We start from the raw sequence: 14449 nt of genomic DNA, 5'->3' as shown, positions 1-14449 counted from the left end.
GAGGCAATCAGATATGCATTTATCTCCATGAGCAGAGAGATAACTTTGAATAGAGAGAAGCAGATTTGCCTTAAGCAGTTTCCAGCTTGAGGGTTTTTTTTGTTTTAGCTTCATGATTTTGGGGACCCAAGATAGATTCCTTTCACAATAGGTTCTGGGGCCCTTTGTTCTTCTCCTGAACCAACAGAAAAAGAGGTACAGGGGTGTCATTGGTCACTTAAAAGGCTGGACTTCAAAACTGCCAATTGGTAGTAACATCCCAACATTCTCATTCTGGTACCATAGCTACTTGCTCTTTAACCCCTTGAGGTTATCTGAAATTTGAATCAGCTGATGACAACTGGTAATACCGATTTCTGGACACCCAACCCATCCAACTACGTTTCACTTGCAGATAGAAAATTGTTACATTGCAATTGATGTACCTGTACCATTCTTTGAAGGCTTTTAGGGAAAAAAAAGGCCACATATCAAATTTGCTTTTTTGTTTGTTTGTTTGTTTGTTTGTTTGTTTGTTTTGAGACAGCGTCTTACTCTGTCACCCAGACTGGAGTACAGTGGCGCGATCTTGGCTCACTGCAACCTCTGCCTCCCAGGTTCAAGTGATTTTCCTACCTCAGCCTCCTGAGTAGCTGGGATTACAGGCATGTGCGGCCATGCCCAGCTTATTTTTGTATTTTTAGTAGAGACGGGATTTCGCCATGTTGGCCTGGCTACTCTGACCTCAGGTGATCCCCCACCGCCGCCCGCCTTGGTCTCTCTAAGTACAGGTGTGGGCCACTGCCCCCAGCCGCAATTTGCACTTTTAATGAAACCAAGTAAAAAGAGGGTGTTCTTGAGCAATGACCTTTATGATATCGGTAGACAGTTTTCTGAGCCTTCCCTTGAGAAACGGTCAGGGCCTTGTGATTTTGTTTTTTTTTCCTTCTGACCTTTGCTTCGCCATAACTCTCATCGGTGGTTTTGCCTTTAGATTTCGAATGAAGCAAGTGAACATTGTTGGGCCCAGCCCCTACAGTCAGTCTTCCCGCGTCATCCAGACCCTGCAGGCCCCACCCGATGTGGCTCCAGCCAGTGTCACGGTCCGGACTGCCAGTGAGACCAGTCTTCGGCTTCGCTGGGTGGTGAGTGGGGGTGAGAAGGAGGCTAGAGGCTCGCGGGTCCTGAGTTAGCGGGGGCCCACAAAATCCAGGGCTTAGGAGTTTCTTAGTCACACCTTTGTCCTAGTGAAAACTAATCTCATCGTTAAACCAAAAAGTATTGCATTTTACAATTAGTGTTGGATCTCAGGCCAGCCCAGGAGATCCGATTAATTAGTAGCATTGCTTACTCTCTTCTTGGAACTGAGGACTATTCCTTGGGGCAGGAAGGCTGATAGTGCGGCAGGCCAGACCTCTAAGTCCTCAAGCTAGGTCAACATGGAACCAATACTCAGTATTTGTAAGAGAGCCAGCCTGATATTTAATCAGAACATTTGCCCACAAAATTAAGCCAAAATGTATTAAAAGAAATTATATGCAGCCAAAGTTACTGACAGGGTTTCATTTAATTCACCGAAAAAAGTTTTGGGGAAAAATTAAGTAGATGCTTCTAAGACTATTTACCCCAGGAAAGCCTCTTCCATGGAGTTGGTCTCACCCGTGAGGGTAGCAGTTCTGAAATGTCAGCTCATCACACCCCCTTGTTCATTCCTAGCCCCTGCCCGATTCTCAGTACAACGGGAACCCCGAGTCTGTGGGCTACAGGATTAAGTATTGGCGCTCAGACGTCCAATCTTCAGCACTGGCCCAAGTCATCAGTGACCGGCTGGAGAGGGAGTTCACCATCGAGGAGCTGGAGGAGTGGATGGAATACGAGCTGCAGATGCAGGCCTTCAATGCCGTCGGGGCCGGGCCGTGGAGCGAGGTGGTGCGGGGCCGGACGAGGGAGTCAGGTGAGGGAAAGGCGATTCCTGTCCTGAAGACACCTCATTAGAGATGGGGCTGAGTGCCCCTGAGCCTCCGTATCCCAGCCTAGTGGTGTCTCATTGGCCTGTCGCACTTGTGTCTGTCTTGGAGCTTTCCTAATCCATGATTAGGCCAAAACTCGGCAGGAATTTCCATCCGACTTCAGTAGGGCCCCAAGCCATTCATTGGAAACTGGTGGTGATTTCCAGCAGGGGCTCGACTCACATTACTGTTTTATAAATTAGGGATCATTTTCACCAACAATGACAAAAAGCAAGTGTGTGTAAAGATCCGATGGGGAATCTTTAAAATACAAGGGATTCAGGACCTTCTTGTCACAAACTAATAGGGGTAGTATAGTAAGTAATCCAGCCTGTAGTAATAACTAGACCTCCAAAAGTTTAATTGCTTGAACATAATAGGAGTTGACTTCCCACTTATATTGGGATCTAAGGTGGGTGTTCCTGTTTAGTGAGTGGCTCTCTTCCATGGGTGATTCAGGGACCCAGACTTTACTGTTCTGTGGGACTAATCTCCTTTTGCACCCAGCTGCCAGCAGGGAAAAGAAGACAAAGAATGGGCCCCTTCATACCTATGCAGAAGTGGAACAACACCCTGTTCATCTTCTTTGGGCTCAGTCATGGGGTTCTGCCAGTTGCAAGAAAGAAATGGAGAAGTGTTTTTGGCCAACCTTGAGTAGACCTCTGCTGCACTGTGCTAATGCTGAAAGTAGGGCCACCTAATTTTTTAGGCTTTGTGGACTAACTTCCACTGGCCAACTGTGGGTTGGAGGAGCTTTTCTTGCCTCCCTTGAATTTTTAGAAACCCAGGGAAGGAGAGCAGTTACCGTTCATTAAGGACTCACTGTCACCTGCCCTTGGTCCCTTTAGTCTGATCTGAATTACTGAGGTTCTGTCTGGAGTAGGAATGAACCAGCTGCACCTCTGCCCAGGCTTCTTGGATGAAAGTCACGGCAGTGCTTGATAGAGGGAGGGGCTGTTAATTCTGGACTAACATAGGCTGTTGGAAATACGACTTAGATTCCTGACCTTTGTTCAGACATGGGATAAAGAGGAGGCCTAGAGGGTTGAGATGGAGAACCAGGCCAGCAGTCAGATGAAAAGGACAAGACTCCCTGGCTCCTTCCCCCAGGGGGCCTTGATGCATTTTGCTTATTGATGTCAAACCCTCTTATTTGCTCTCTTTTCCTCTCTTCACCGACTCTCTGTGTTAATGAGCATATTTGGCTCCATTGTTTCCGCTGTTGTAGACATGGCTCTGTTTCCTGGAGACAGCTCCTGAGCCCAGCATGAGTCCTCCTTTACTTGTGGCTCCCAGGGGACAGAATCACCCTTGAAGCTGGGGAGTCAAGAGGTGGCCAGCACCTGCCTACAGCTGTTTCCACCCCAGAGTCCTCAGAAATGCCCAGTGCCTGCCCTCTCCTGGGCATCTAGAGCCCCCCTGCTTCTGTCCCTGTGCAACGATGCCATGCAAAGAGACGGTTCCCCTATTATTGTTTTCAATAGAAAACAACAAAAATTAATTAACTTATTAGATTCTGGAAACTGCCTTAGGAGACACAGTTGGAACTCAGAGTGGCTTTGATGGGAAATGGACAAAAGGATGAACTAGGAAGCCAAGTGCATGGCAGGTATCGGAGAAAAGCCTCACACAGTGAGAGGAGGCGGAGGACACTGGGGCACAGGGCCTGTTGGCATGACTGGAGGTGGCTTTGGGGGCCACAGTCCTCAGGACGGAGGAGTATAAAAGGGAGAAAGGCATAGACACTTGGGGTGCCCAGGGCTCCCAGGGCTGGCCTGTCTGCTCCGAAGATGAAGAGGGAAACACGGAAGATGGTGCCGACGTGGGAGGGTGGCCTCTGAGGACAGCTGGGATGAGGAAGCAGATCAGCTCCCAGCAATGAGGAAAGGGGCCCTGGAGCCCCGGGCAGTGCCAGCCCCTCATCTCTTCCTAACGCTCATCTTAACCCTGCCAGGTACTGCAATGGGTGCAGATGTGCCCCATACCACCCCGCCACCCTTGAAGCAGCCAGGCCAGGATAAGGAGTTTGTACCCTGGGCTTGGGCCCAGCAGTGCCTGACAACCTGAGGACACCAGTGCGGGCCCAGTTATCTGCAGGTGCCACCTGCTCTGTGTGCTATGGCATGGAATGGCCTGGGAAGCTCTGGACAAAGGCTCCTCTTGTCCTTTCTTGCTCATTCCCCAGCTCCCACCCATGACAGGTCTGAACCTGCTGCTGCCTACGTATGTTGCTGTAATGCACAGTGGGTTGCATTGCAAACAGACCCCTGGGTTTCCTCAGTGCTCTTCCACTCTTGGTCACCAGCTCCGGGCAAAAGCTGTTGTGCCACTTGGTGGTTTTATTTCTTCCTACTCTTCTCAGAGCACAGGAGGTGAGGGTAGTTGGGAGGACTCTTACTCAGTAGTAGGGAGAAGCAGAGCCATTGCCATGTGGGAATGCTCTTAGGGTGGGGCGTGAACCCTGGAGCCCACTAATGGGAGCCCTGGAAAAGCAGCCGTGGTGACAACCTGTGTGCTTCCGAGAGGACCAGTGTTTAAGGAGGGAACCACCCAAGCAGCAGAGTTGGGCCCGGTGTCCCTCGGCTCTCCTTTAGATTGCAGCTGTCATTATGTTCCAGAGGAAAGGTGGAGACACACCGACACTCAGCCTGGGATCATGATCACATGGATTTTGAAATGCTCTGTTATCTTCACTGTCTGAATCTTTGTGACAAAGAAGAGAACTTGAGAACTTCAGAGGGACAGTTCTCAATCCAGTAAAAGGCAGGCCACAAAAATACTTTTTCAAAATTAAAACTTCTGCTATAACCAACAAAAAGTTATGGATAAAATATAAGTTTTTGAAATCTTAAATGTATTGGCTGGGCACGGTGGCTCACACTCACAATCCCAGCACTTTGGGAAGCCGAGTCAGGAGGATCACTTGAGTCCAGGAGTTCAAGACCAGCCTGAGCAACATAGCGAGACCCCATCTCTACAAAAAATACAAAATTAGCCAGGCTGACCAACATAGTGAGACCCCATCTCTACAAAAAATACAGAATTAGCCAGGCTGAGCAACATAGTGAGACCCCATCTCTACAAAAAATACAAAATTAGCCAGGCTGAGCAACATAGTGAGACCCCATCTCTACAAAAAATACAAAATTAGCCAGACATGCACCTGTAGTCCTGTTGTAACCGAATGAATTAGAAGGAGTGCACCACGCTCTGAGTTCAAAATTAAGAGTCCATTATTGATTTGCTGGCGACTGAGAGACGGCTAATGCTCAAAATTCCCTCGGTCCCAAGGAAGGGGCTTGATTAACTTTTATACCTTGACTGAGGTAGGGGAGGGGGAGCCTAGCTGAAGCAGAATTTTATAGAAGCAGAAAAGCAGGTTAGAGGAAGGGGCTGCGGACACAGGTGGTTTTCATACAATTACCAAGAAGGGGGAATCAGGCTTCTTCTACTCAATGATCAAAGGGAAACGTTTTTCTTACAATAGCAGGGGGGAGGTAGGTCTAGCAGGATGTGGTTACAATGGTTACAAGTGTTAGGAACTGTAGCTTCAATGCTTCTAAGTGCAGTATGACCCAGTTATGCACTCAGAGGGGCTGTGGTAGGAAGGGGGAAGGCAGGTTAGAGTTTACAGCTAAGATGGAGTCAGTAGCAGTGAGCCGAGATCGTGCCATTACACTTCAGCCTGGGTAACAAGAGCGAAACTCCATCTCAAAAAAAAAATGATGGAGTCAGTGATGCTAGCCCTGGGTAGGTTATTATAGTCCCAGCTACTTGGGAGGCTGAGGTGGGAAGACGGCTTGGGCCTGGGAGTTTGAGGCTGCAGTGAGCTGTGATCATGCCACTGCACTCTAGCCTGACCAACAGAGTAGGATTGTGCCTCAGAAAAATAAGTAAATAAATAAATTCATCAACGCATTCATAAGGAAAACAGGAAATCCTCAGGTGTCAGAGATGTAACAGGAACTAGAAAGAGTTCAGCAGGAGGTCCTGGGCTGGTGCCGCAACTGCCCTGGGTGGGGTGGGGATCAGGCTGGTTCTTTCCTGGTGGTTTCAGGACCTGGGATTTGCTGGCCATGCAGGAACAGGAGAGTCAGCTATGAATCTGTGTAAGGTGAGAGTTAGGGCCTAAACTCCTGCACTTCAGACATGGCTCTTGAAGGCCATTCCCTCCTTCCTAGCAGAGGCTGAAACTCTCTGCCTGCAGAGGTTTGACCATATGTCTACCTGGAGACAGAGTAGAGAATGAAAAGTCACTCTGAGTCCTGTGCCCAACTCGATGCTAGGTTTTGAATTTTCATTATATGAATGGCCCAGGAACTCCCAGAACAGAAATTAATGTGACATTTGGTTCCAGAAACCAAAAGCACAAGCAACTAAAGAAAAAGTAGATACATTAGACCTCATCAGAATGAAAACCTTTTTAACATGCTTCAAAGAATGTTATGAAGGAAATGAAAAAACTCCCCAAATGGAAGAAAATATTTGCAAATTATGTATCTCATGAGGGATTTATAGCTAGAATATATAAAGACCTCTTACAGCTTCACAACAAAAAGACAAATGACTCAATTAAAAACTGGGCAAAGGATCGCCATAGACGTTTCTCCAAAGGAGATTTACAAATGGCCAGGAAGCACTTGAAAAGATGCTCAACATCATTAACTGTTAGGGAAATGCAAATCTAAGCCATAACAAGATATCACTTCACACTCCTAAAATAAGATGGCTAAAATAAGAAAAGGTGGACAATAACAAGTATTGGCGGGCATAGAGAAATTGGAACCTTTGTACGTTGCTGGTAGGAATGTAAAATGATGCAGAAACATTGAGAAACAGTTGGCATTCCTCAAAAGGTTGAGCAGGGAGTCACCATGCAACAAAGCCATTCCACTCCTGGGTATATACCCAAGAGAATAGAATTCATATGTCTGCACAAAATCTTATGCATGAATGTTCATAGCAGCTTTATTCACAGTAGCCAAAAAGTGGAAATAGCCCAAATGTCTGTCAGTTGACAAATGGATAAATAAAATGTGGTCTATACAATGGATGATTCAGCAATAAAAACGGATGGAATTCTGATACATGCGGCAGTGTGGATGAACCTTGAAAATATTAGACTAAGTGAAAGACACCAGTCACAAAAGACTACATATTGTGTGATTCTATTGGTATGAAACATCTGGAATAGGCAAATATAGAAAGGCAGAAAGTGAATTCCTGGTTTCCTAGACCAGGGGAGAGCATTTGAGAGGAATGGGAAGTGATTGGTAATGGAAACGGAGCTTCCTTTGGGGATGATGAGATGTTCCAGACTTCATCATGATGATGATTACACAGCTCGGAATTCACTAAAAAGCATTGAATTGTACAATTTAGGGGAATTTTATGATATATCAATCATCTCATAATAAGGCTTTTTTTTTAAAAAAAAAAAAGCTCAGCCTTCCTGAAATTAATTTTATACAGATAAAATGTCATTAAAATAAGTATGGGCTAGGGGCCGTGATTCATACCTACAATCCCAACAGTTTGGGAGGCAGAGGCAGGAGGATTATCAGGAGTTTGACGCCAGCCTAGGGAACATAGCAAGACCCCATCTCTACAAAATAAAAATTAAAGCTACAGAAAATTAGCCAGGCATGATGGCACATGCCTGTAGTCCTGGCTACTTGGGAGGCAGAGGAAGGAGGACCACTTCAGCCCAGGAGGTCTAGCCTGCCATGAGCTATGATCACACCACTGCACTCCAGCCTGGGTGACAGAGCAAGATCCTGTCTCTAAAAAAAATAGTAAGTGGCTCATAGATTGCATACTTTGCCTATGGTTGGAAGGCCCTGAAGATGTGTGTATAGTATCTTCTTACTCTCAGGGAAAACAGTGATCAACTCTTCCTGAAATAGTTACATATTATACTCCAATAAAGGATTTTACTCTCCTCCAACAATAAAATAAAAAGAAATACACAAAAAACTAAAGAAACATGGTTTCAGGCCAGACCATCTGGGCAACCAAAAGAAGAAAAAAATGACTCCTCTAGAGAGATATTGCCAACACCAAATTATCCAAAATAAAAATTAAGCCTTTTTAAAGATGAATCACAATTGTGAAGCACACAGGCAATAATTTGCCATGACTAAAAATGACCAGCTTTTAAAAAAGCAGGAAAGAAAGATAGAGGGCTTTGATTGCATTAAAATACATACAAGTATGAGATAAAATATATGACTACATTTAAAATGATTAAAGTCTTAGTAAGAAAGATTAAGATACCATTTCTTAAAGCAGATCTTTTTAAATAAAAAAACAAATGGGACACAATCATTGAAAATGAAAGCAGTTTAGACACAGTTTCTTCATGTTGGTCAACCTGGTCCAAAAAGAGAATTACCAAATTAGAAGCTAGATTTAAGTAAATAACTCTAAAAACAACATAAAGACGTAAGGTTGAAAATATGACAGAGAGATTAAAAGGCATAAAGAACGGAGTGAGAAGATCTACCGCATAGCTAATCAGACTCAAAAGGAAATGAAAGAGGAAGAAAATGAGAGTGACAAAATACACAAAGATAATAGCTGAGAAATTCCAAGGTTGATGGAAAGCATTATTTACAAGACTGAAGAAACACAAATCCTTCGTGGAATAAATAAAATCAAATTCATACCAAAATAAATTTGGTACAACTGTAAAATTCCAAAGAGAAAATCTTAAAAAACAGTTGGAGTGAAAGGCAGATAATCACAAAGGTAAGGCCATTTGACTGAAGTGACTACTCAAGAACAATAGAGGCCAGAAGACAATGGTATAATAATCTTGAAGGAGCTAAAAGAAAATAATTGTCAACTTCAAATTTTATACCCAGCTAAACTAATCTTCTAGGATTTTTTTTATTCAGAAAACAACAGACTAAATGTAATATAAAATGAAGGCAATTTAATCAAAATAGAAATATCATTTTTATAATTTTTCAAAGAATACTCTTTTTTTTTTTTTTTTTTTTTTTTTATTTTTTTTTTTTTTTTTTTTTTTTTGAGATGGACTCTCACTCTGTCATCTAGACTGGAGTGCAGTGGCATGATCTTGGCTCACTGCAACCTCTGTCTCCTGGGTGCCAAGTGATTCTCCTACCTCAGCCTCCCAAGTAGCTGGGATTACAGGTGCCTGCCACCATGACTGGCTAATTTTGTATTTTTATTAGAGATGGGGTTTCACCATCTTGGCCAGTGAACTCTTGACCTAAAGTGATCTGCCCACCTTGGCCTCCCAAGGTGCTGAGATTACAGGCATGAGCCACCACACCTGGCCAAAAACACTCTTTTTTATTTTTATTTTTATTTAAATAGGAAACCTATGGCAAAACTGCTGATTTGAGATTAGAAAACTGCTGATCTATTTTTTTTTTTTTTACAAACATTTCCAGCTGTATCTTTATAGTAGTCAAGAAGAAAATGCAAAGGATAATATTTTATGTGTAAATGCATTCCAGGCTTTTTCTTCTGACTTTGTTCTTTTCAGATAATCTTGTATCATCTTTTGCACAAGAACCCCGAAGAGACTTTCTCTAGCAATATTGTTTATTTTTGTAGACACTACTATGTTTTAATTAATATTGAGATATAGATTTTGTATCAAAAGAAGCAAGTGGATTTGTCTTTGTCCTAGCAGATTGCATCATGTATGGTGATATGGTTTGGCTCTGTGTCCCTACCCAATCTTATCTCAAATTGTAATCTCCATGTGTCAAGGGAGGGACCTGATGGGAGGTGATTGGATCATGGGGGAAATTTCCCTCATGTTGTTCTCATGATAGTGAGTTCTCATAAGATCTGATGGTTTTATAAGGGGCTCTTCCCCCTTTGCTTTCTCTACTCTCTCCTGCTGCCATGTGAAGAAGGCCCTTGCTTCTCCTTTCCCTTCCACCATCATTGTAAGTTTTCTTAGGCCTCCCCAGCCATGTGTAACTGTGAGTCAATTAAACCTCTTTCCTTTATAAATTACTCAGTCTCTGGTATTTCTTTATTGCAGCATGAAAATAGACTGATACATGTGGCTAGACAGGAATCACATGGAGCCCTCACAAAATCAGCTGTATCAGTCTCACTTTTTTTCTGTTTATAGTTCATATTCTGTTCACTTGTTGGGAAGATTTTGATCAAGAATAGGAATTGTTCTTGCAACTGAAGCTTTGTTTTGTCAGTTATTACATTCTTTTTTTTGAGAGTTATAACTTATAGAAGGGCAGTTTTTAGTTTTTAATTGAATTTGTGTTTAATTAGAAACTTTGGTGCAACAGATATCACTCTGGAAAGAAAATAGTTTTAGTTCATTTATTTTCATCAAAAAATTATAATTGGGTTATTGATCTTCATTTCAAGATGTGGATGATTCAGATACTGGACATGTTTAATGATGGAATAACAAACTCCCAGGGACCCCTCTTGGACCACTCTGTGGTCTGTGCTGGTTCCCTGTCTCAGCTCCTCCTCCCACCTGGGGATTCTCAGGTGCCCAGATGCTCCAGGACTTCAGTTTCCCCACCTTGTTAGCTCATCAGAATGGAGCTTTCACAGCCTCCTCTGGGAATCTCCCCACCTCTGACTGGCAAGGCCTTCCCAGGTCCAGCAGTTTTGACTTTTTGCCTTCCCTGGCTCTACTGACATCTGACACTTACTCTCCCCAGCAGTGAACTTGGTCCTTTTTTGAGATGGGGGGAGGCAGGGAGGAGATAGGGAGGTGAAGGGGTTGTCAGAGCTGAATGGTAAAATGGACCCAATGGAGAGGGAGAGGGATTGGAGAGAGAATAAAACCACTACCCTTTTTCTGAAATAAGTCTCCCCTCAATGGAGATAGCAGCTCCTAGGTGCTTAGGAATGGTGCAGTGTGCAGGAGTGCTGAAAACATGCAAGGAACACAGAGCAGAACACTTGGAGCCACATTTCAGTGACGTTTACAGTTTTCAAGTGCAGTTTAACAGATTCTTTGGCATGTTATGATATATTATGATATATTCTAACGACAAATGAGGCCCTAAAAACCAAGAGAGACCACATGAGGAGTAATAACAAACTGCATAGTGTAAAATCCTACAGAGGGGAGAGAAAAAAATAAAGGAGAAAATAAGCCATGGAATGGCTTTGTTTTTAATGAAAGGGGAATTCCTAAGAGCATCTCAAAACATAAGATGTAAGGTTAGAAAAGGAGTTGCATCTACCTCAAAATAGATGATGGGTAAGATGTTTCTTTTTCAATTCTTGAAAACTTTCCAACTCCAGGACAGATGTTGTCCTGGGAGAATTTGAATTTGCTGAAATTTTTATCCTGAACTCTGCCATTTTCTCTCCTTTAGCCGCCTCACTTCCCTGTCTCCATGTAAGAAATCCAGCCACATTCAAAGCCTAGTAGGTGTCTGAGCTGCTGCAATCCCCAGGTTTCCCTCGTTCTTCGAGGGCACAGTTGGCTCTCCAGTAACTAGATGCACATCCTGCCACATCTTAGGAAAACAGCTGTGATTTGTAGGTCTATAGGGAGAATTGGGCACTTACAGTTTCAAAGAGTGACCCACAGGAAGCATTAAGGATTACAGAAGTGGAACATATATGTTGCTGTGGCAATGGCCTCTCTTTTTACAGACAGGGACAGAGGTTTTAGGACCTAGTACTGACGTCTTGGGCATACAGTGTGTTTGGTATTCTTATTTTACTCTAAATAAAGTCAGATACATTACAAATTTAAATTTACCTTTTTTTAATGTTAATGACCCCTTTAGCTCATAGTTTATTCAGGGTTTATCAATTTTGTTTGTTTGTTTGTTTTCAAGAGTTTCACTCTTACTGCCCAGGCTGGAGTGCAATGGCACAATCTCAGCTCACCACAATCTCTGCTTCCCGGGTACAAGCGATTCTCCTGCCTTAGCTTCCTGAATAGCTGAGATTACAGGCCACCATGCCCAGCTGATTTTGCATTTTTAGTAGAGGCAGGGTTTCTCCATGTTGGTCAGGCTGGTCTCAAACTCTTGACCTCAGGCGATCCACCCGCCTCAGCCTCCCAAAGTGCTGGGATTATAGGCCTGAGCCACCGGGCTCAGCCTGTCTATCTTTTTTATAATATGAACAATGTGCAACCATTTCCTGCTAACAGCCATGGTGGTATTTAAGACATCCTGTGGGAGCTCTGTGCAGGCCTAGGGAGCAGGAGTAAGCCAGGTGGAGCCATAGCTGGAAGGCACCAGGAACCCAGGGCTGCGTCTGTGGCAAGCCCCCTTCTTCTTTGGAGAATGGGGCAAACTTAACATTGCAAGTCTCCCATTTCTGTGACAGCGCTCTGCTCAAATAAATTGATATTGTTTTATTAACACACTGAATAACTGAATGAATGACTCAACTGACATATTTGGGAAGATTGGACTGACTGACATCTTCCTCCAGAAATACAAGGGGGCTCACTGTGATTTTATAGTGACAGGCATAACTGGGAGTTTTCTATTTTGTGGACACACTCACTGACCTATACTCGACAGCTGATCTAATGCCTATGCAGGGAAGGTGCCCAGCATGGTAGGGAGAGAAGGGTTCAGGAGAGATGCTGACTCCCAGGGCTCTGAGGACCAGGGAACGTGCCCCTCCCTGGGGGCAGGCATCTCAGATCTTTGCTCTTCAGGCTCCTCTGTGATTTCTCCTCTGGGTAGACCCCACAGGGTGTGGTGAGATCGCTGACCCCCCATCCTGAGGCTTAGTCATCTTCAGCCGCTGGCCCTGTTAGGCTATGGCCTGCTATAGGCCTGCCCTTTCTTGCCCCTCTCTTGTCTACAAAAATGCCTGTTTGATGGTGAGGGGAGAAGCTTGCTATACAGCATGAAAACACCTCTTCCAGGATGCAAACCAACACTGGCATTGTCTTAAAAACTGTGTTTGTGTCATAGCAGAATACCCCAAACAGGGTAGTTTAAATGGCAGAAATGTATCCTGTTACCATTCTGGAAGGTGGAATCTGAGCTGGAGGTGTCAGCAGGGCCATGATCCCCCTGAGCCTTGGGAAGGATCTGTCCTCAGACCCTCTCCAGCGTCTGGTAGTTCCATGGCCAGGGCAGCCTCTCTCCCATGTCCCCATGGCGTTCTCCCTGTGTGTTGTGTCTGTCTCCTCCCATGTCCCCACGGTGTTCTCCCTGTGTGTTGTGTCCATCTCCTCCCATGGCACTCTCCCTATGTGTGTGTCTGTGTCCAAATTCCTTTTTTCATATGAACACTAATCATATTGGATTGGGGGCCCACCCTATGCAGTGTGACAATCAAATGTCACAGTTTGCATTATTGTGCAGTCCCCCCACCCCTGATGTTAGACTAAATAACATTGCTACCCTCTCAGTCTCTGTGTAATGAGGAGGAAGTCTGAATGTCTGAAGGAATGGATAAGTGAATGAATAGATGGATAAGTGATGGTTGAGTGGATGGATGGATGGTAGATGAATGAATGAGTGGATGGGTGGAAGGATAAATGGATAGACGGGTGGGTGGATGCATGGATGAATGGATGGGTGGGTGGATGGATAGATAGATGGGTAGTTGGATGGATGGATGGATGAGTGAATGGATAGATGGGTGAGTGGGTGGATGGATGGATAGATGGATGGATGAGTGAATGGATGGATGGATGGATTGATTGATTTATGGATGGATGAATGGATTGATTTATGGATGGATGGATGGATGGATGGATAAGTCTAAGAAAGAGCAGAGCAAGCCCTGCGAGTGTTCTGCTACAGAGGTGCATGTGTGCATCCTGCTGTTCTTGGAGCCCTAGTAGCTTGCAAAGGGGAAGGAAACAGATGCTTCCACTCACCTCTGTGTGCCAGCACCCTACCAGGCACTTCTCAGAGTTCGCTTTCATTCTCACTCTATAGGTTAGGACTAGTCATAGCATCTCCTTTCACTTTCTTCAAAACAACTAGCTATTGAACACCTGTTGACCAACAAGTGCTGGCCACCAAGAGGGGAGAGGGAGAAGACTCGAAGGAAGGTGGCCAGGCTTAGCGTTTCACAAATGGGACAATTGAGACACAGGTGATCAGGGCAGCATCCCTGGCTTCCACCAAGTCTGGCCTTACTCCGTCACCCCAGGCTACTTCCCTGGGTATCCTGGAGACCACCCGAGTTCAAAAGGAAACTTTACCACCAAGCAATAACCTCCCAGAGCCTCCATTGCTCTGAGGACTCCCATGGTACCTCTCCCCCATAGGACATGTTGGACTTGAAGTGTCTCCTTTTTCAACCATGGTGGCCCTGAAGTGTGGTGGGATCTTCAGGCCCAACTGAGAGCAACTCCTCCTTGCTGTTTATAAACAGTGCCTTCTCTGACTTTGCTGAAGGCTAGCTCAGGTCCAGGTTTTCTTATCTGAATGGCGTTTGAAGTTTAAATGGGTCCATAAGAAAATTAACAGAGCAAATGGAGATTATCTAGAATA

General features: G+C 44.6%; 1 protein-coding gene across 1 annotated transcript in view; it reads left to right on the top strand.

The window, feature by feature from the left end:
• SDK1 (sidekick cell adhesion molecule 1) overlaps positions 1–14449 on the top strand; it is a 982297-nt gene that overhangs the window by 832067 nt on the left and 135781 nt on the right. The window contains exons 24-25 of the mRNA XM_017533779.2: positions 974–1124; positions 1696–1933. Coding sequence (XP_017389268.1) covers positions 974–1124; positions 1696–1933 — 389 coding nt within the window. The remainder of the gene's footprint in view (positions 1–973; positions 1125–1695; positions 1934–14449) is intronic.

The sequence above is a fragment of the Cebus imitator genome, unplaced genomic scaffold, assembly GCF_001604975.1.
Source record: "Cebus imitator isolate Cc_AM_T3 unplaced genomic scaffold, Cebus_imitator-1.0 Scaffold82, whole genome shotgun sequence".
Lineage (NCBI taxonomy): Eukaryota > Metazoa > Chordata > Mammalia > Primates > Cebidae > Cebus > Cebus imitator.
The sequence above is the reverse complement of the archived record's forward strand: the minus strand, read 5'-3'. Positions and strand labels throughout refer to the sequence as shown.